Source organism: Chlorocebus sabaeus, chromosome 1 (genome assembly GCF_047675955.1).
Source record: "Chlorocebus sabaeus isolate Y175 chromosome 1, mChlSab1.0.hap1, whole genome shotgun sequence".
In the NCBI taxonomy this organism is placed as follows: domain Eukaryota; kingdom Metazoa; phylum Chordata; class Mammalia; order Primates; family Cercopithecidae; genus Chlorocebus; species Chlorocebus sabaeus.
Genome location: NC_132904.1, coordinates 99,867,063 through 99,888,576, shown reverse-complemented (window position 1 = coordinate 99,888,576; position 21,514 = coordinate 99,867,063). Strand labels below are relative to the sequence as shown.

The 21,514-nt window shown below is 36.1% G+C and overlaps 1 protein-coding gene across 3 annotated transcripts in view; it reads right to left on the bottom strand.

The window, feature by feature from the left end:
- Window positions 1-21,514, bottom strand: part of DYNC2H1 (dynein cytoplasmic 2 heavy chain 1) — a 370,568-nt gene that overhangs the window by 79,534 nt on the left and 269,520 nt on the right. For all 3 annotated transcript variants that reach the window (XM_073020665.1, XM_073020669.1, XM_008020676.3), the window contains one exon: window positions 6,340-6,549. In XM_073020665.1, the coding sequence (XP_072876766.1) occupies window positions 6,340-6,549 (210 nt within the window). The remainder of the gene's footprint in view (window positions 1-6,339; window positions 6,550-21,514) is intronic.

Sequence of the window (21,514 nt, the reverse complement as noted above, 5' to 3'; positions counted from 1 at the left end):
GGTTAAATAAGACCAAGAGCCTTCAAAGCCCTCAGTAAGTAAATTACACTTAATTTCTGTAACAGATCTAAGGACTGCAAGACTATTCTGCATCAATTGAATGCAAATCAATCACTTTAATTAAGCTAAGCTCTTGCTAGACTGGTAGAATTCAAACCACCAATTTAGTTAACAGCTAAACACCCTAATCAACTGGCTTCAATCTACTTCTCCTGCCATTGTGGGGGGAAAGGCAGGAGAAGCCCCGGCAGGATTGAAGGTGCTCCTTTGAATTTGCAATTCAACATGAGAAATCACCTCAGGGCTGGTAAAAAGAGGCCTTGACCTCTGTGTTTAGATTTACAGTCTAATGCTTACTCAGCCATTTTACCTTTTTTTCACTTATGTTTATCAATCATTGATTGTTTTCAACTAACCACAAAGACATCAGAACACTATATCTGCTATTTGGTGCATGAGTGGGAATAGTGGGCACTGCCTTAAGCCTCCTAATTTGAGCAGAATTAGGCCAACCAGGGACTCTGCTAGGAGATGATGAGATTTATAACGTTATTGTTACAACCCACGCCTTTGTATTAATCTTCTTTATGGTCACAGCAATCATAATTGGGGGTTTTGGTAACTGACTAGTCCCTCTGATAATTGGGGCACCCGGCATAGCATTTCCCTGGATAAATAATATGAACTTCTGACTTCTCCCCTTTCCTGCTTGCATCCTCAATGGTAGAAGCTGGCACCAGAACACGCTGAACTTTTTATCCCCCTTTAGCAGGGAACCTAACTCATGCAGGAACCTCTGTAGGTCTAACCATTTTCTCACTCCACTTGGCTGGTGTTTCTTCTATTTTAGGAGCCACTAACTTTATTACCACAATTTAATATAAAACCCCTAGCCTTATCCCAATATCAAATATCCCTTTTCGTCTGATCAGTCACCATTACAGCAGTCCTTCTCCTCCTTTCTCTCCCAGTTCTAGCTGCCAGCATTACCATACTATTAACTGACTGTAACCTCATATTACTTTTTTTGACCCTGCTGGGGGAGGCAACCCTACCTTGTATCAACATTTATTCTGATTCTTTGGTCACCCTGAAGTCTATATCCTTATTCTACCAGGCTTTGGAATAATCTCCCATATCGTAACATATTATTCCAAAAAAAAAAAAAGGAACCATTTGGGTATATGGGGGCATAATATGAGCTATAATATCAATTGGCTTCCTAGGGATTATCGTATGGGCTCACCATATATTTACAGTAGGAACAGATGTAGACACACGGACATACTTCACTGCCACTACTATAATTATTGCTATCCCTACTGGCATCAAGGTCTTTAGCTGATTAGCTACAGGGCATGGCGATAACATCAAATGATCTCCCGCAATATTCTGAGCCCTAGGATTCATTTTCCTATTCACAGTAGGAGGTCTAACTGGCATTGTACTAGCTAATTCATCACTAGACATTATCTTACATGACACACATTATGTTGTAGCTCATTTCCACTACGTCCTATCAATAGGAGCAGTATTCGCCATGATACAGTGCTTTATCCAATGATTCCCCTTATTTTCAGGTTATACAATTAATCAGACTTAGGCTAAAATCCACTTCACCATTATATTTATAGGTGTTAATTTAACCTTTTCCCCACAGCACTTCCTCAGCCTATCCAGTATGCTCCAACGTTACTCCGATTATCCCGACGCATATACCACATGAAATATTATCTCATCAGTAGGCTCATTTATTTCACTAACAGCGGTTATACTAATAATTTTTATGAACTGAGAAGCCTTTGCTTCAAAATGAAAAGTTCTAACAACTGAACAATCATCTACTAATTTAGAGTGACTTTACGGCTGTCCACCACCTTACCACACATTCGAAGAACCAACCTATGTGAAAACCTAAGCAAAAAAGGAAGGAATCAAACCTCCAGAAACTGGTTTCTAGCCAATCCCATAACCTCTATGGCTTTCTTGATAAGATATTAGTAAAATCATTACATAACTTTGTCAAATTTATAGGCCAAACCCTGTATGTCATAATGGCTCATCCAGTTTAGTTAGGCCTTCGAGGTGCTACATCCTCTATTATGGAAGAATTACTCACTTTCCATAACCACACTCTTATAATTATTTTCCTAATTAGTTCCCTGGTCCTATATATTATTTCCCTAATACTCACAACAAAATCAATTCATACTTAAACCATAGATGCCCAAGAAATCGAGACTGTCTGAACTATCCTACCTGCCATTATCTTAATTTTAATTGCTCTTCCATCCCTACGTATTCTATATATAACAGATGAGGTTCACAACCCTTCTATTACCATCAAAACAATTGGTCACCACTGATACTGAAGCTATGAGTGTACAGAATATGAAGAGTTAGGCTTTGATTCTTATGTAACCCCAACAGCAGACTTAAAGCCAGGAGAGCTTTGACTCCTTGCAGTTGATAACCTAACAGTTCTCCCAATAGAGATACCCATCTGTATATTAGTCTTACCAAAAGACGTCCTATACTCATGAACTATTCCCTCATTAGGCATCAAAAGAGATGCAATTCCTGAACGCTTAAACTACCTTGACTGCTACATGACCAGGCCTCTACTATGGACAGTGCTCAAAAATTTGTGGGTCTAACCACAGTTTTATACCTATTGTCCTAGAATCAATTCCCTTAAAAAATTTCGAAACCTGATCCACAACCACACTATAATATCACTGTAAAGTTACTTAGCTTTAACCTTTTAAGTTAAAGATTGAGAGGTCTGCACCTCTCTGCAGTGAATGCCTCGACTAGATTACTTCCACATGATCTATTGTTATCTTGTCAATTATCATAACTTTATTCTATATTATTCAGTTAAAACTATCAAATGTCATTTATTACACACTCCCTACACAAAAAATAATCAAAACGCAAGAACATTTAACCTCTTGAGAATTAAAATGAATGAAAATTTATTCACCTCTTTTATTACCCTGACATTTCTAGGTCTACCCACAGTAGTATTAACCATTTTATTTCCCACCGTACTATTTAACCTCCAATCATCTAATTAGTAATTGACTGATCTCCATTCAACAATGAATAGTTCAACTTGTACTAAAACAAATAATAATTGCTCGTAACATTAAAGGACAAACCTGATCCCTAATACTGATATCCCTAATTTTCTTCATTGCCTCGACCAATCTCCTTGGGCTTCTACCCCATTCATTTACACCAATTACCCAATTATCAATAAATTTAGGGATAGCAGTCCCCTTATGAGCAGGCACAGTCATTACAGGCTTCCGGTTTAAAAGAGAAAATCTCCTTAGCCCACTTTTTACCACAAGGCAGACCCATACCACTTATTCCTATATTGGTAATCATTGAGACTATTAGCCTATTCATTCAACTGATAGCACTAGTTGAACGATTAACAGCCAATATTACAGCCGGCCACCTACTGATATACTTAATCGGAGGAGCCACACTAGTACTATCAACTATTAGTCTTCCCACAGCTTCAATTGCTTTCATTAATTTAATCCTACTAACCATTCTCGAATTCACTCTTGCCCTTAAGCCTCTATCTACATGACAATACGTAATGACCCACCAAACGCATGTACACCATATAGTCAACCCCACCCCCTGACCATTAACAGAGGCTCTCTCAGCTCTTCTAATAACATCGGGCCTGGCCATGTGATTTCACTTCAACTCTACAACTCTTTTAACCCTAGGCCTATTAACCAATACACTAACTGTATACCATTGATGATGTGATATTATCCAAGAAAGTACATTTCAAGGCCACCATACGACCATTGTCCAAAAAGGCCTCCGATATGGAATAATCCCATTTATTATCTCAGAAGTATTCTGTGCTGGTTTTTTCTGGACATTTTACCACTCTAGTCTAGCTCCTATATCAGAATTAGGAGGACACTGACCCTCAACAGGCATTTTTCCCCTCAACACCTTAGAAGTACCCCTCCTGAATACATCTGTATTACTTGCATCAGGAGTTTCAATTACTTGAGCTCACCACAGCCTAATAGAAGGTAGTTAAAAACAGATAATTCAAGCACTATCCATCACAATTACTTCAGGTATTTACTTCACCCTCCTATAAATCTCAGAATATTTTGAAACCTCCTTCACTATCTCTGATGGGGCATCTCTTACCTCTTCACTATCTCTGATGGGTTACCAATTACCTCTTACATTTTTTATTAATATCACATAGAACCATCTTGAAATATCTTATTCCAGGCCCTAACTTAACTACCTCTTCCTGAGATAAGAATTACAGTAACCTACATGGTATTCCTATTTCTATAAACTTATTTTGCACAATGATACCAGATAAATACTTGAAGAGCTTTTCATAGTAAAATTATCCTAAAATAACAATAACAAGAACAACATTTGTAGGGTGCTTGCTATGTGCCAAGCACTTTACTGATGTTTTAATTCTTGTAATAATCCCAGGAGGTAGGTACCATTATTACCCTCATTTTACAACGAGAAAAGCGAAGTTTAGAGATGCTTAATTAACCTACCCAAGGTTACACAGTTGCTACGTGGTAGAATAGAACTCAAACAGGCAGACATATTCTAGAGGCCACATTCTTAGCCATTTTGCTATATTATTTCTATATATAAATATAATTATTGCCTACACCATTTAATCCAAGTCCCTTTCTTTGGCTTTAAAGACCTCAAAATCTAATCCAATCCCAATTATACTTCATTGTGTACCAGTCCTACTAGACTTACTGTTCTCTTCTGCATGTCATCTTCCTATGTTATTATTTTCTCTTCTAATTCAACAGTAATTTGTCTTACTGATACATTTTGTTCTCTACAGCATATAGTTGGATAAAGAAATTTATTCTCAAGGGCATTTATATTTTGATATATAAATTTGAAGCATTTACATTTATTATCACAACAGGACATACCCAGATTCAAATCGTGATTTTGGAACTCTCTGCTGTGTGACTCTGGTTATGTAACACCCCACTGCCTCAAATTCATCACAGTAAAATAGAGATAATAGTATGTCACTCAGAATATTATTGTGGTGATTAAATGAGTTAATTAAGTAAAGTTCTTAGAAAGTTTAGAATCCTTTCCAACTGGTTCCTTCACTGTGCCAAGAATTTTCCATGACTGCAATATATCTACCCCAAATTAAAAACAAATTAGTTATAATCTATGGTACAAATCAAAACTATAGTATTTTCATAATCACAGTTGATTAACAGAAATGGTGATCTATGCGCAAAGAAAAAGTAATGCAAAACAGATTATTTTTCAAGGTAAAAAAGAAGATAAGGATGCCAGAGTAGACCTTTCTTTATATGTAGAAAAGCACTGGATATTTTAATGTTACTATATATATGAATGTAGGAAGTTCCAGGAAGGCTATTATTTTATATTCAAACAGAATATAAACAGAGAGGACTTTTAGGTTAACTATCAGAGGACTGCCTATATTGAGTATAAACAGCAAGGCGGGGGGGAAGAAAACTTAATTCCTATAGTACTCCAGTGAAGTATTTTCCAGATACCAACTTCTGCAAAGTTTCTATTCTCCAAACAGCTAAAATAAATCTATGCAGAACATCCCATATTTTTGTTTCTATCAAATAGCTATAAAATACATGGATTTTACTATCATTTAAAAAGGTCCAATTTTTCAGCACAAGAAGTGTTGATTTCCCCTTCTTCTAAAAGTATCTAGACTTTTCACTGGTAACCATCGTTTTCCTACTCTCGGTATATGGGTTACAGGCAAAGATAAATCCATCCCCAGCTCTAAGAAGAGGCATTTGGTGGAAGCTGTGGTCAGTGAGAGCTTTGCATACACTGCCCACTGAACTAGTATGGGAATAGGCATGACACATGAGCCAACTGGTTTTAATCAAAGCAAATCCTAAGATTTTTGTGTGCATTACTAGAAAACAGGTGTTCTTTCTGTTGGACTTGGAGCTCAGAATATAAAACTCAAGCTCATGTATAGGGGACCTGCCCCAAAGTGAAATCAATATAGATTTCATCATATACACAACACTAGATAGCTACTAGTCAACTACGTAAGCTGACGCCCTAATGACAATTTAAGTTCTTACATAAGCTGGCATAATGCTAGATACCACTGGATTCTTCAGTTACATCAGCCAATTAATTTTTATATGGCTTAAGCCAGTGTGACTTGGGTCTTCTGCTACTATTAACTATATATTCCTAACAAATATATGTGTGATGGATAAGTCACTTATAAAAATGAAATAAAAATACATACAGTTAGTACTCACTTACCTTTTGGTTTAATAAAGCACTTGCCAATTTTTGTACTTCTGAACTCAGTAAAGTAGTTCCTCTGATGACTTTGCTGAGAGCAGCAAGAGACTGGTGAACACTTTGTACTAAACGAATAGCATTAAATTGTTCAAGAATGATGAATGATAATATTGGAGATCCTTGTCGATCATTAGGAGGAGGCACTTTCTGATGTATCAGGTTTGAATTCTAAAAGAAAAATGTTATAATATTTACTGAATAGTAACACAGATCACTGATATATAAAACGCTTTGAAACTTATTTAAACCCTTTGTTCTATTCTGTTTTAAAAATTGTTTTGAAATGCTTTTATTTTATAAATGGTCAAAAGTATTAAGTCAGCAAATACACAGGAAGGGAATTCTGGAGTTCATCAACATTTAAAGTGGTGTGTGGACCAGGCACGGTGGCTCGCGTCTGCAATCCCAGCACTTTGAGGGGGCCGACGCAGGTGCAGCATTTGAGGTAAGGAATTTGAGACCAGTCTGGTCAACATGGTGAAACCCCGCCTCTACTAAAAATACAAAAAAAAAAAAAAAAAAAAAAAAAAAAAAATTAGCCGAATATGGTGGCATGCACCTATAACCACAGCTACTCAAGAGGCTGAGGCAGGAGAATTGCTGGAACCCAGGAGAGGTTGCAGTGAGCCAAGATCATGCCACTGCACTCCAGCCTGGACGACAGAGTGAGACTCCATCTCAAAAAAGAAAAAAGAATGTGGGAAATAAGAATTAGGGATAGTGAAAGGGAAACCACATTAAGTAATAGTATGGTAAGAAAAGAAAATAGAAAAAATGGCATCTTGTAAGTCAATGCAAAGAGATCAGAACAGCTGCAATACTACTCAACCACTACAAAGAGAGCAGAAGAGATCACGGTTTTAAAATAAAATGTGAATGGGCATTTATTTCAATTTGAAAATTACAACACCAAACCAGAGTAAAACCAAAAACAAAATCTTGTGCTCAAGATCACTGAACATTATATCTTAGTATTTATTTCTATATATATACTTTAACAGAGGCTGTGATATATGACAGTTCTGGGGTTTCTTAAGAAAAACTGAAGGAATACCATTTGTTTCAAAATAGCTTGTGATTAAGAGAAAAAAATCACTTTCAATAATTAAAAGAAAAAGATCACTTTCAAAAATATCCTAAAAGTGTCAAAGAGCTGCCAAGAAATAATTGTGGAAAGTGCTATTCTCTTACCTACTACTCATTATCTTAATTTTCTCTATGTATTCTGCTTACAACCTTCATTAAGGATCCCTTCTCCTCATTTTACTAGTTGCCACATTGATGAGTCTATGGTGGCACTGTTGCTTTTTCATCTATGTAGCATAATAAGTAATTTAACCTACCATGGTTATTGCCATTAAATAAATCAACATTAAGTAAATTTTATTAGCATAAAATCATTCCTAAAAGCAGATTCAGCCTATGAGCTTAAATATTGACATTTTTATTCCTATCACTGCTATATTTACATTATTAATACTCTGAAATCATTTTTGAGATACACACATACTGAATCCAGAGGGGGAAAAAAGTCTAATATTATAAAAAATTAATTAGAATTAACTACTTGTCAGAGCATGCAATAAGTAATATTTAGCACATCTCCATCCTAAATCAACTAAGTAATAAAATTCAAATAAAATTTGAGTTATAGACCTTCTGTAATCCTTTATATTAAAACAGGGTTCCTAGAAGTAAATAATATGTGTTATTTAAATATTTATCAATCATATACTAAGCAAGATTAACAAGTACTAATTTAGTTTGTTTCAAAGTATATTTTGTGGATTTTAATCCATTTTATTAGGTTGATAGCACTGTTTGCACTGTCACTTAATAGAACAAAAACACTCAAACTTAGATCATTGAAGCAAGATTCCATTTATCTACAATCTGAGAAAATAGGTAGTTAAATGTATTAAACATTTTATTTTTTATTTACTTTTTTTTGAGAGTGTCTTACTCTGTCACCAAGGCTGGAGTGGCTCACTGCAGCCTCGACCTCCTGGACTCAGGAGATCCTCCCACCTCAGCCTCCTGAGTAGCTAGGAATACAGGCACCCGTCACCACACCCAGCTAATTTTTGTTTTTGTTTTTTTGTAGAGAAAGGGTTTTGCCATGTTGCCCAGTCTGGTCTCAAACTCCGACACTCAAGTAATCAACCTGTCTTGACCTCCCAAAATGCTAGGATTACAGGCATGAGCCACCATGTCCAGCCTAAACTTTTTAAAAGGTTGATTTAGCAATCCCCACAATATCCAAGCTGAAAATAACTCAATTCTAAAAATAAATACAGCTGCTTTAAGCATTCTCAAAAGACGAATGGAGCATATTTATGCAGTAGCAACATGTTAAATTGTATGTTACATAGTCTTGAAAATAAAGTCAATATTTACAATTCAAATACAGCTAACAATCACAAAATGAGTATGTTGCAACAACTATGCAGTATGCTTTTTGATGAAACTAGCAAGTGACAGCCATATGTTTACTCAATTGATTACTAGGGATTTTTTAATGAGTAAGTACAATTGATTGAATTGTATATTTTTGAAGGCTTGCTTCTGACATTTTAAAGTTCATCTTGTCCTTAAAAAGCTCAGTGTATACAGACAAAATCATTATCTGATCATGGAGCTGCTAGGAGGGAATAAGGTTTTCTTTTCTTAATTCCTTTCTGTCTGCCTTTCTTTCTCTCATTCTGTCTCTTTCTCTATTTTTATTGATTTAGAGGATACAAGTGCAGGTTTCTTACATGTATATAATGCATAGTGGTGAAGTCCACGCTTTTAAAGTACTCATCACTTATGAAGTACAATGTTCACTATTCAGGTATTTTTTCAACCCTTACCCACCTCCTACCTTTTACAGTGCCCCATATCTATTATTCCACTTTGTATGTCCATGGGTACCCATTGTTTAGCTCCCATTTATAAGTCAGAGCATGTGATATTTGACTTTGTTTCTGAGTTATTTCACTGAGAATAATGGCCTCCAGCTCCATCCACATTGTTACAGAAGACATAATTTCGTTCTTTTTTATGGCTGAGTGGTACTCCATGGTGCGTGTGTGTATACAGGTTATCAATATTTTAAAACTTAACTCTTAAGGAAAATCTTTTAGGCAAGAAAAATGTGTCTAATTTGATACAATTTAGGTGTGAAACCAGGTTGTTTGTGTTTTAACTGAAATAATTTCCTAGGTGGGATACTATTTTAGACCTAAGTGAATGGATGACACGTGAAAGTAGTATTATTTTTGTTTGTTGATAATTGAGCTTTTAGAAATGATTCTCTCTCAGAAAGAATTTTTGTCACCAGAGTACACTCAAGCAATGGCTAGACAAGAGTTTAGCATGTTTTTCTGTAAAAGTCCAGACAGTAAACATGTCAGGCTTTGTGGGCCATAAGGTCTCTGTTGCAAGGACTCAATTCTGCTGTTGTAGGATGAAAATAGTCACAGACAACACAAACAAATAGGCACAACTGGGTTTTAATAGAACTGTATTTACAAAAACTAGCAGCAGGCTGGATTTGGCCTATTCCTGAGCTGCAGTTTGCCAACCTCTCAACTAGATTATCGCTTGTGCAAGGTGTTACAGGGATTGATATAGAGTCTAGATAACATCAGAGTCCTCAGATATGTGACTCAATGAAATTCGTAAGATGTAAAATGTAGCCTCTGCTGTGTATATTTATCCATAGCTTAGAAAACAATAATCAACAAATGGATAAAGGTATTTTTTTCCAGATAATATGATCATGTCTTGGTTCAATGTATGTTTTCTATGATAAGGAAGATAAAGATAACAAAAGACTTGATGAACAGTCACTTTAAAAAGCAAAAAAGGCAATTAGAAGTAAAAACAAAGTTGGAGTGGCTCTGTAAGGGTTACAGAAAAGGGAGAAATACCTTCACTTCCATGTAATGGAAATTCTACCCTTGCCCTCAAGTAACGCTTCATTCCTCTTTAGATAATCATTTCTTAACATCTGGGCAGAAGCCTTTCCCACATCTTAGTCCACATAGTTCTGGAAGAGTTGATTCAACTCAGTTCCACAAATTAATTTGTAACTTGAATTGGGGCTTAACTAATGAGAGTGTTCCATTCTCCTGACCACAGGGACTGGTTCAGGGATGGCAGCATGACCAAACAGAGATAATGAAATGTGGTAAGAATTCTGCTGGGTATTCTGAAAAATAGGTAACTGTTTCTTTCTACTAGACTTGAACCTGAGGGATCATAAGTTAGAGAATAGCTGCAATAATTCTGTGATAATAAAGAAAGGTTGTATGAAAAATGGTGCTAACATAGAGAACAAACTGTGTGTTTGTACATATATAAATATACATGATATATATGTATATCAGTGATACAATGATATGTAATATACATGATCATCCATATGTATATATTTCAGCTCATCAGATCTTTCAGAATATATATTATATATGAGGATATATATATAATACATAAGAAATATATATTTATATAGAAATCACTGTGTCCTCATGACATTCTTTCAAGTTCCTTGAAATCAGCTATGAAAAAAACCATTTTAACACCTTTTCAGTCACATACACCACAAATTTCCATTTTTCACATAAGTCAGTTTGAGCTGAGTTTTCCAATTACTTGCAATATAAAATATCTTAACTGATTAATGCAAGTTCAACAGACAACTTTCCCAAGCATCTACAATCAGGTCAAAATATTACATATCTGCATTAAATTATGCCCATATCTGCATATCTGTACATTATGTACATATCTGCATTAAATTAAATCCACAAGTAGATTTCTGGCAAAACTGTGTAAAGAGGAGGGTAGGGAAGGGAATAAAAAAGGAAAGAAAATAGCATTATGAGTTTGGTGAGTTCAATGAGTTGAAAGATTATAGAATTTCTGGCCACCCATTTCATAGGATAGCTGGCTGCCTCACTATACCAAAAGCCAGTTATTAGTGGACAAAGCTTAGATTTCTAAACCTTTTATACCTAGTAACAACTATAGTCATACCTCAGGGGATTGGATTTCCCCCTTCTCCCATAGCAGAGAGTATCCACGTCGCAATTACTTTTCCACCGACCTTATTTCAAACAAAAGCTCCTTTGTATTAGCTCTGTTTGTCCACTAATAACTGGCTTTTGGTACAGTAAGGCAGATGGCTATCCTGTAAAATGAGTGGCCAGAAATTCTATAATCTTTCAACTCTTTAAACTCACCAAACTCATAATGCTATTTTCTTTCCTTTTTTATTCCCTTCCCTATCCTCCTCTTGGTATTGAGCTTCCCTCAATACCAAAATCCACGGATGCTCAAATCCTTTATATAAAATGGGGTAGTATTTGCACATAAACTGCACACATAATCCTGTATACTTTAAATAATCTCTGCGTTACTTATAACACCCAATACAATGTAAGTAAGCATTATGTAAGTAGTTGTTATACTGTATTGTGTTTTTTATTTCAGAATATTTTCCATCTGTGGTTAGTTGAATTTGCAGATGTGGAACCTACAGATTCGGAGATGCACATTCCTTTTCATACCAGATTATCAAGTGGATCAGATAAAACCCAAACAGTCATGTTTTAGTTGCAATTAAAGATATGTTATTTATTTATTTATTTATTTATTTATTTATTTATTTATTTATTTATTTTGAGACGGAGTCTCACTCTGTCGCCCAGGCTGGAGTGCAGTGGCCGGATCTCAGCTCACTGCAAGCTCCGCCTCCCGGGTTTACGCCATTCTCCTGCCTCAGCCTCCCAAGTAGCTGGGACTACAGGCGCCCGCCACCTCGCCCGGCTAGTTTTTTGTATTTTTTTTAGTAGAGACGGGGTTTCACCGTGTTAGCCAGGATGGTCTCGATCTCCTGACTTCGTGGTCCGCCCGTCTCGGCCTCCCAAAGTGCTGGGATTACAGGCTTGAGCCACCGCGCCCGGCCTAAAGATATGTTATTTAAATGAGCAATCAGAATTCAACCAGGGAAAGTATATAATAAATACCCAACAAATTGTTTAAATCAGAAGTGTTGAAGAGCTGAAATAAAAGGCAAAAACACAGGAAATTAGTAAAGCCAAGGCTGAAAGAGAAGGGGAGTTGATATGGTTTGGCTGTGTCCTCACCCAAATCTCATCTTGAATTCCCACGTGTTGTGGGAGGGACCCAGTGGGAGGTAATTGAATAATGGGGGTAGGTTTTTCCCATGCTGTACTCGTGATAGTGAATAAGTCTCACGAAATCTGATGGTCTTATAAAAAGGAGTTCCCCTGCACAAGCTCTCTCTCTTTGCCTGTCCGCATCCACGTGAAAAGTGACTTACTCCTCCTTGCCTTCCGCCATGATTGTGAGGCCTCCCCAGCCATGTGGAACCGTAAGTCCATTAAAACTCTTTCTTTTGTAAATTGCCCAGTCCCGGTGTGTCGTTATCAGTAGCGTGCAAATGGACTAATACATGAGTATTCTGAAAGATCTGAGACATGGAAGCTAATGCTATAAGCTATTATGTATTTCTAAAAGAAAAATCAGGAGGAACCTACAGAGCACTAATACAAAGGAACTTTTGTTTGAAATAAGGTTGGTGCAAAAGTAATTGTCATTTTGCCATTTTAATAAAAACTATGAAACTCTCAAGGCATATGAAATTAGCAAATAATTTTAAAGCAAATTATTTTTAAAAGTAGTCTATTAATAGAAAAGATGGCACATTAATAAAAATTTTTATTTCTAGGAAAGTATTTTTAATATGATATCTGCTCCATAATTTGGCCTGAGGAATGATTCTGCTCTGTGAAGCTATCAAGTAAAGAGGCAACCTAGTAGAATAATAGAGAACAATAAAATCTCACATTAAGAGGCCTAACATAGACCATAATATTTAAGAGGAAGAATGGCTAATTTTCATGGAGCACTGACTATGTGTCAGGCATATGCCTTTCAGTACAAAAAAAAAAGTTATTTTGTTACATTTTAAGTTTTGGCTGGGCGCTGTGGCTCACGCCTGTAATCCCAGCACTTTGGGAGGCGGAGATGGGTGGGTCACCTGAGGTCAGGAGTTCGAGAGCAACCTGGCCAACATGGTGAAACCCTGTCACTACTAAAAATACAAAAATTAGCTGGGCATGGTGGTGCACACCTGTAATCCCAGCTACTCAGGAGGCTGAGGCAGGAGAATCACTTGAACCTGGGAGATGGAGGTTGCAGTGAGCTGAGATTGCACCATTGCACTCCAGCCTGGGCGACAAGAGTTAAACTCTGTTTCCAAAAAAAAAAAAAAAGAAAAAAAAAAAAAAAAGAGTTTCAGGAATATAAGCGTGTGAGAGAAGGGTAGGTTATGAATAATAACATAGAAAATCATACATTTGAGATTTTTGTACCTGCTTAAAGGAAACCAATAGGAAGACTTTTTTTTTTTTCAAAATTGACTTACATTAAAAAGTTTATCTTTTCTTCCATGCCCACCTAAAAAATCAAATGATGTATATTTTTCCATGAAATGCCTTTTGGTGTGCTTTATGTGCATGACTGATTCTTAGAAAGTCAATAAGATAGCCCAAAATACTTTGTGTGTGTGTGTGTGTGTGTGTGTGTGTGTGTGGTGTTTTAAAGTATGAGAAGAGCCCAACTGCTCTCAAAGAGTAAGCCAGTTGGTTCATAACTTTATGGCTAAAAGGAAGAGTTAGCATTTCAACAGCTACTGTACAGACTCAATGAGAAAACAGTAATTCCAACAGCACATAACATCACCACTGAACTAAAAAAGGAAGTCTACAAACAAAGCATCATCATTTAATACACATATGACTTATTTCACAGTTGCTCAAAATAAAAAGATTATCTCAGCTTCTATTTCAAGTAGGGCTAGCTACTGCTGAAAACAACTAAAAATGTTGAACAACACATTAAAGCATATTCTTAAATGCACCCAAATGTAACTGTGAGTTCAGAAGTAAGGCATGATTATTCAGAAAGCTAAGTGTTGAGTTTTTAATCTTCATCTTTATTTACCTCGTCTTGAATGTGAATAGAGGTATTCTAGATCACCAATTTCTTATTAATTCTTTCACAGTACCTAAGTGTGTTGCCCCTACCTTCTTGTCCCAGGTCTTATTTCTCGGGCAGCCACATGAAAACCAGATGAATTATCCTATTCAAGTAGACAGATCTTCCACTGGCTGGGTACAAGGGGTAGAGAAAATTGTTTTTCTCAGTTTATAAAGAGGAAGAAGGCAGCTGTCTTCTTTCCTTTGAAAGGGTATGTCTAGGAAATGTAATGTGACTGAAATCTAAACGACACTGTGGTACATAAATACAATCTCTCCGGGAGCCAGATGACCTAGAGATGATTCCAATTTTTAGAGCTTTATTCCTTTTGATATGTAAATATTTAAGGAGATAATGCTATAGTCCCTCAAGGACTCTGGATTTAATATAGGAATTTAGGCCCTTTTGCCCTTTTCTGGAAGCTAATATAAGTTTTATTCTCCTTTCTGATCAGACCAATAAACCAGGCAAATGGTCACAAATTTAATTCTATGGTAGATGAAGAGTCATAAGACTGGGATTTTTTACACAGAAACACTAAGAATGTAACATTTTGACAGATCAGATTCAGCTGAAAAAACAATGAGTGAACTGGAAGACAGTTTTGTAGAATTAATTCAGAATGTATCATGTAAAAAAAAAAAAGATGGGAAATATGAGAAATAAGACACATGATGAACAGAGAGAAAAAGGTCTAATATATATCCAATCAGAGTTCCAGAGAAGAGAGATAGTGAAGCAGTCAAAATTTAAAGAATAACTCAGACGTTGATAGTACTGATCAACACCACCAATAAAAATTCAAAAAGCCCATTAAATCTTACAAATTCTTTAAAAAAAAGGAATTAAAGAGAAAAAGAACACAATTCCATACTCAATATCAACAAAGTATAACTGCCAAAAATCAAAGTAAAGAGCTCTTAAAAGCAGCAAGAAAAGATAGATCAAAGAAGCAAAAATTGACTTCTCAACAACAGAAACCAGAAAAGATAGAATTCTACCTCAACTCTCCCTTCACTATAATGAGACATTAGATGTTAATACAGAATAACATATCCTTTAAGACAGAGGGCAAATTAAAGGCATTTTCAGATACATAAGAACTCAAGAGTTTACAATCAAAAGATACTTTCTACACTACAAGAAGATGCAAAATGAAACCAAACAGAATGCCTGAGATGCAGGAAGAAATAAAGAACAACACGAGTGATAAACATGGGGCAAATCCAAATAAGCATTACGACAACACCAAATAAGTATTATGTACATGATGACAACAACAACAAGAAAGAGGGACTAAAATATAAAATTATAACTGCATATAAAGTGGGAATTGAGTACAATATACTAAGCTTCTTGAACTCTCTGGGAGCTACGCAAATATACTCAGTTAAATTTTGATAAACTATGTATGTACAAACAATATATAGAATACCAACTAAAAAGTGAAAAATGCATATAAGTTGTAAACTAGGAAAAAGAAACATGGAAAATAATCAGTCCAAAGGAAGATAAGAAGTAAAAAAAAAAAAAAGTAGAAAAAATATAAAATGTATAATTAATCCAAATTAATGTAAATAGACTAAATATTCCAGTTATAGATCAGGCATAATCCAGCTATAGGCTCTTTATAAGAGGCACCCATAAGAACTTGAGAAAGTTAACATTAAAAGTATAAATTAGGATATATCTAGCAAAAAATAACCAAAAGAAAATTGATATACATTTATCAATATCAGAAAAATAGGAAAAACATAAGCAATAAAGAGAATCACTTTACGATGATAAATATTCAATATATCAAGAAGAGACAACATTCCGAACCTGTATAAAACAAATGAACAAAATACCATTTTGTGTATGTGTAATAGTATAAGCTTTGAATTAAAATATTTTACACTAAAGGATAAAATGGGAGGACAGCAGTCAACAATAGCAGAATATTCATTCTTTTCAAACATAACAAAATGTTATTGCATAGTGAGCCATAAAACAAATCCCAACAAATTTCAAAAGATTACTGTCATAAGACCATATTCTCTAGTCATAATGTAGTTATACATAATAGAAATCTATATCTAAAAGGTAATCAAGATAAAGAATGAGTAAAAATAGGGAATCCTTTCCCCATTTCTTGTTTCTCTCAGGTTTGTCAAAGATCAGATGGCTGTAGATGTGTGGTATTATTTCTGAGGACTCTGTTCTGTTCCATTGGTCTATATCTCTGTTTTGGTACCAGTACCATGCTGCTTTGGTTACTGTAGCCTTGTAGTATAGTTTGAAGTCAGGTAGCGTGATGCCTCCAGCTTTGTTCTTTTGACTTAGGATTGTCTTGGAGATGCGGGCTCTTTTTTGGTTCCATATGAACTTTAAAGCAGTTTTTTCCAATTCTGTGAAGAAACTCATTGGTAGCTTGATGGGGATGGTATTGAATCTATAAATAACCTTGGGCAGTATGGCCATTTTCATGATATTGATTCTTCCTATCCATGAGCATGGTATGTTCTTCCATTTGTTTGTGTCCTCTTTTATTTCACTGAGCAGTGGTTTGTAGTTCTCCTCGAAGAGGTCCTTTACATCCCTTGTAAGTTGGATTCCTAGGTATTTTATTCTCTTTGAAGCTATTGTGAATGGAAGTTCATTCATGATTTGGCTCTCTGTCCCTATTTAATAAATGATGCTGGGAAAATTGGCTAGCCATAAGTAGAAAGCTGAAACTGGATCCTTTCCTTACTCCTTATACGAAAATTAATTCAAGATGGATTAGAGACTTAAATGTTAGACCTAATACCATAAAAACCCTAGAGGAAAACCTAGGTAGTACCATTCAGGACATAGGCATGGGAAAAGACTTCATGTCTAAAACACCAAAAGCAACGGCAGCAAAAGCCAAAATTGACAAATGGGATCTCATTAAACTAAAGAGCTTCTGCACAGCAAAAGAAACTACCATCAGAGTGAACAGGCATGGGAGAAAATTTTTGCAATCTACTCATCTGACAAAGGGCTAATATCCAGAACCTACAAAGAACTCAAACAAATTTACAAGAAAAAAACAAACAACCCCATCCAAAAGTGGGCAAAGGATATGAACAGACATTTCTCAAAAGAAGACATTCATACAGCCAACAGACACATGAAAAAATGCTCATCATCACTGGTCATCAGAGAAATGCAAATCAAAACCACAATGAGATACCATCTCACATCAGTTAGAATGGCGATCATTCAAAAGTCAGGAAACAACAGGTGCTGGAGAGGATGTGGAGAAATAGGAACACTTTTACACTGTTGGTGGGATTGTAAACTAGTTCAACCATTATGGAAAACAGTATGGCGATTCCTCAAGGATCTAGAACTAGATGTACCATATGACCCAGCCATCCCATTACTGGGTATATACCCAAAGGATTATAAATCATGCTGCTATAAAGACACATGCACACGTATGTTTATTGCGGCACTATTCACAATACCAAAGACTTGGAATCAACCCAAATGTCCATCAGTGACAGACTGGATTAAGAAAATGTGGCACATATACACCATGGAATACTATGCAGCCATAAAAAAGGATGAGTTTGTGTCCTTTGTAGGGACATGGATGCAGCTGGAAACCATCATTCTTAGCAAACTATTACAAGAACAGAAAACCAAACACCGCATGTTCTCACTCATAGGTGGGAACTGAACAATGAGATCACTTGGACTCGGGAAGGGGAACATCAAGCACCGGGGCCTATCATGGGGAGGGGGGAGGGGGGAGGGATTGCATTGGGAGTTATACCTGATGTAAATGACGAGTTGATGGGTGCTGACGAGTTGATGGGTGCAGCACAGCAACATGACACAAGTATACATATGTAACAAACCTGCACGTTATGCACATGTACCCTAGAACTTAAAGTATAATAAAAAAAAAAAGAAAAGAATGAGTAAAAAAATGGAGCACAGAAGATGAAGTTACAATGAAATTTAGAAAATATTTAAAACTGAACAATAATGAAAACATACCTATCAAGCTGTGGGTTATAGTTAAAATAGTGCTCAGTAATATAGCCTTCAGTGCTTTCATTAAGATTTTTAAAAGGAGAGGCCGGGTGCAGTGGCTCACGCCTGTAATCCCAGCACGTTGGGAGCCTGAGGCGGGCGGATCACGAGGTCAAGAGATCAAGACCATCCTGGCTAACACGGTGAAACCCCATCTCTACTAAAAATACAAAAAAATTAGCCGGGCGTAGTGGCGGGCGTCTGTGGTCCCAGCTACTTGGAAGGCTGAGGCAGGAGAATGGTGTGAACCCGGGAGGCGGAGCTTGCAGTGAGTGAAAATTGCGCCACTGCACTCTAGCCTGGGAGACAAAGTGAGACTCCGTCTCAAAAAAAAAAAGATATTTAAAAGGAGAAAGAATGACCAAACTAGCCACCCAAATCAAGAAGCAAAACATTGAGAAAAAACCCAATAAAATTAAAGGATGTGCAAATGAAAAGGCATATTTTATTATGTAGGAGGTATTGTCTCTCAGCATAGCATATATGTTTGTGAAGCTGGGGCTAACTGCAAACGGAAGTTCTCCTTTACAGATGATATCCTGTTAGGTTCTGCCAGTTGGATTTCTACAGAAGAATGGGAAGCTGGAATAGAGGAAAAGAAACTTCCTTCTTCCTGTTCACTTGAGATTCTTTTCAGTATCCTTCCAACAACAGCAGTTGGCTCCAGTGTCCAGCTTATTTTGGCACCCTCAGCATCAGTCAAAGGATCCCCCCTCAAACACATCAGTACTTCTGAATAGCAGCACTCTTTCCTCAGAGGTCTAAGTCTGGCTCCGAGGGGTCTTTCTCCAATTCTACATTCAGATTACCTCAGACTCTTTGATTCCCTTTGTTCCTATAGCTCTAGGTGAGGTAGCTGCTTCCTGCAATTATCTCAGTTATTCTACTCTTCCCTTTTTGCTTTTCCAGCTCTCCAATATGTTACCAATTCTCTGTATTAAATTATCCATTAAAATACCTAGTATTTGTTCTACTTTGTTGACTGAAACTCTGTAAGTAAATGACATAATTTTTATTATCAAAAGGAATGAAACATCAGTTTAGGAGGAGGGGCATAGATAAAGTTTTACTAAGAACTAAATTCAAAGGGAACTCTTTCACCTGGGACATACAAAACAGTGAATTTGTTTGTGGAGTTTCAGAAGTGTTAGCAAAAAGAAAGCTCTAAGCACAACTGAGAAATGCTTTCATCCAACAAAGGTATGTATTACAAATAAGTATTCTACCACAAAGTTTTAAAAAATAGTATATAGCAATCATTTTATGACTGACCTTGATTAATAGTAAAGAAAATTGGACAAGACTCTGAGAGGAAGAAATTATCAATTTTAAAGATATTTTTAGTTCGACAACAGAAGAAGGTACTATTTTTACTTTCTTAATTTTATTTAACTTCAGCATATTCTTTAGAAATTAAGCTATTCCAAATCTACAAGTTTAATTTAGCAGATACATAAATCTAGGGAATATTCTGGACAAAAATATAGTTACTGGTTCAACTCTTGTTCAGAAAAAAGTCTATCACCTATTTTTCTCTCAACAAATTCTACCAGCCCAAAAGAGATTGTTTTATGTGCACCTCTTATATGGGTAATTTAAATGAGAATTAATGGGAGTTCTGAAGCTATATAAAGTAGATGTAAATTGGTTAGAATGTCAGTAATTCTCAATAGATATCACCATCAACCAGGTATTAAAAATTGCTGGGTGGTAGCTGGTATGTAATAAAAATTTTAAAGCAAGAACTGACCTTTCAAAAGCATACATGGAGAATACTAAAGAAGATTAGATTCTTTGGGTGTTATACTTTTCAGTATTTTGCTTTTCAAATGATTGTTTTCAAACTTACTGAATTTTTCAGAATACCAGGAAAAATTACACAAAAAGATGTTAAATTGCGTATTTGAACAGTTTACACAATAATGAGTTAACCATTAACACAAAGTCATGTTAAAAGTTATATATTTAAATATATATTTTACCAAAAAATATAGTCACTAACATCACTACAAATTTAAAGACACAGTCTTAATCTTCAAGCATGAACGTCTAAATTAATAAAAGATTGGGCACGGTGGCTCATGCCTGTAATCCCACCACTTTGGGAGGCCGAGGCGGGTGGATCACGAGGTTCAAGACCAGCTTGGCCAAGATGATGAAACACCATCTCTACTAAAAATACAAAAATTAGCCGGTTGTGGTGGCAGGTGCCTGTAATCCCAGCTACTCTGGAGGCTGAGGCAGAGAATTGCTTGAACCCGGGAGGCGGAGGTTGCAGGGAGCCGAGATTGCGCCATTGTACTCCAGTCCAGGTGACAGAGCAAGACTCCGTTTCAAATAAATAAATAAATAAATAAATAATAAATAAATAAAAGATATTGACTATGGCAGTGTCATAAACACTACTAGAGCTTGTTATGCCAAGCTTTTATAAATGCACAAATCCTTAAAGAAATAAGGATAATATTTAATCTATGAAGAGTCCACGTTTCAAAAACTGTGATCACATCTGTTTGTTATTAGATCCATATAGGATTTCTGTGAAGACTGATTCTACTTTTGAAGCATCTTTGTACTCTTCTTAGTTTATATTCACACTGCCACAATACTAAAGTCCCCACCCACCTTGCTCTTAGAACATTATAACTTCTTAACTGGTTTTTAGGCCTCAATCTTCTTAATCTAATCTACTATTTACATCCTCATCAATTTTGCCTCTATAAAACACAAACCTTTTATATTACCTCCATGCCCACTTCTTATTAGTTCTGTTATATCCTCCTTGTCTAAAGGATAAAGCATAAGCACTCCAGCATGATATTAACCCCTTTCCAACCTAGTTCTACTGGCTAGGTTAGAATAACAAACATGTCAGGTATTTCCTTTTCCATTCCACCTTTTTTTGTCTAAAGAATTCCTTGGCTGGGCATGTTAGCTCAGGTCTGGAATCCCAGCACTTTGGGAGGCTGAGGCAGGTGGATCGCCTGAGCTCAGGAGTTTGAGACCAGACTGGGTAACAAGGTGAAACCCC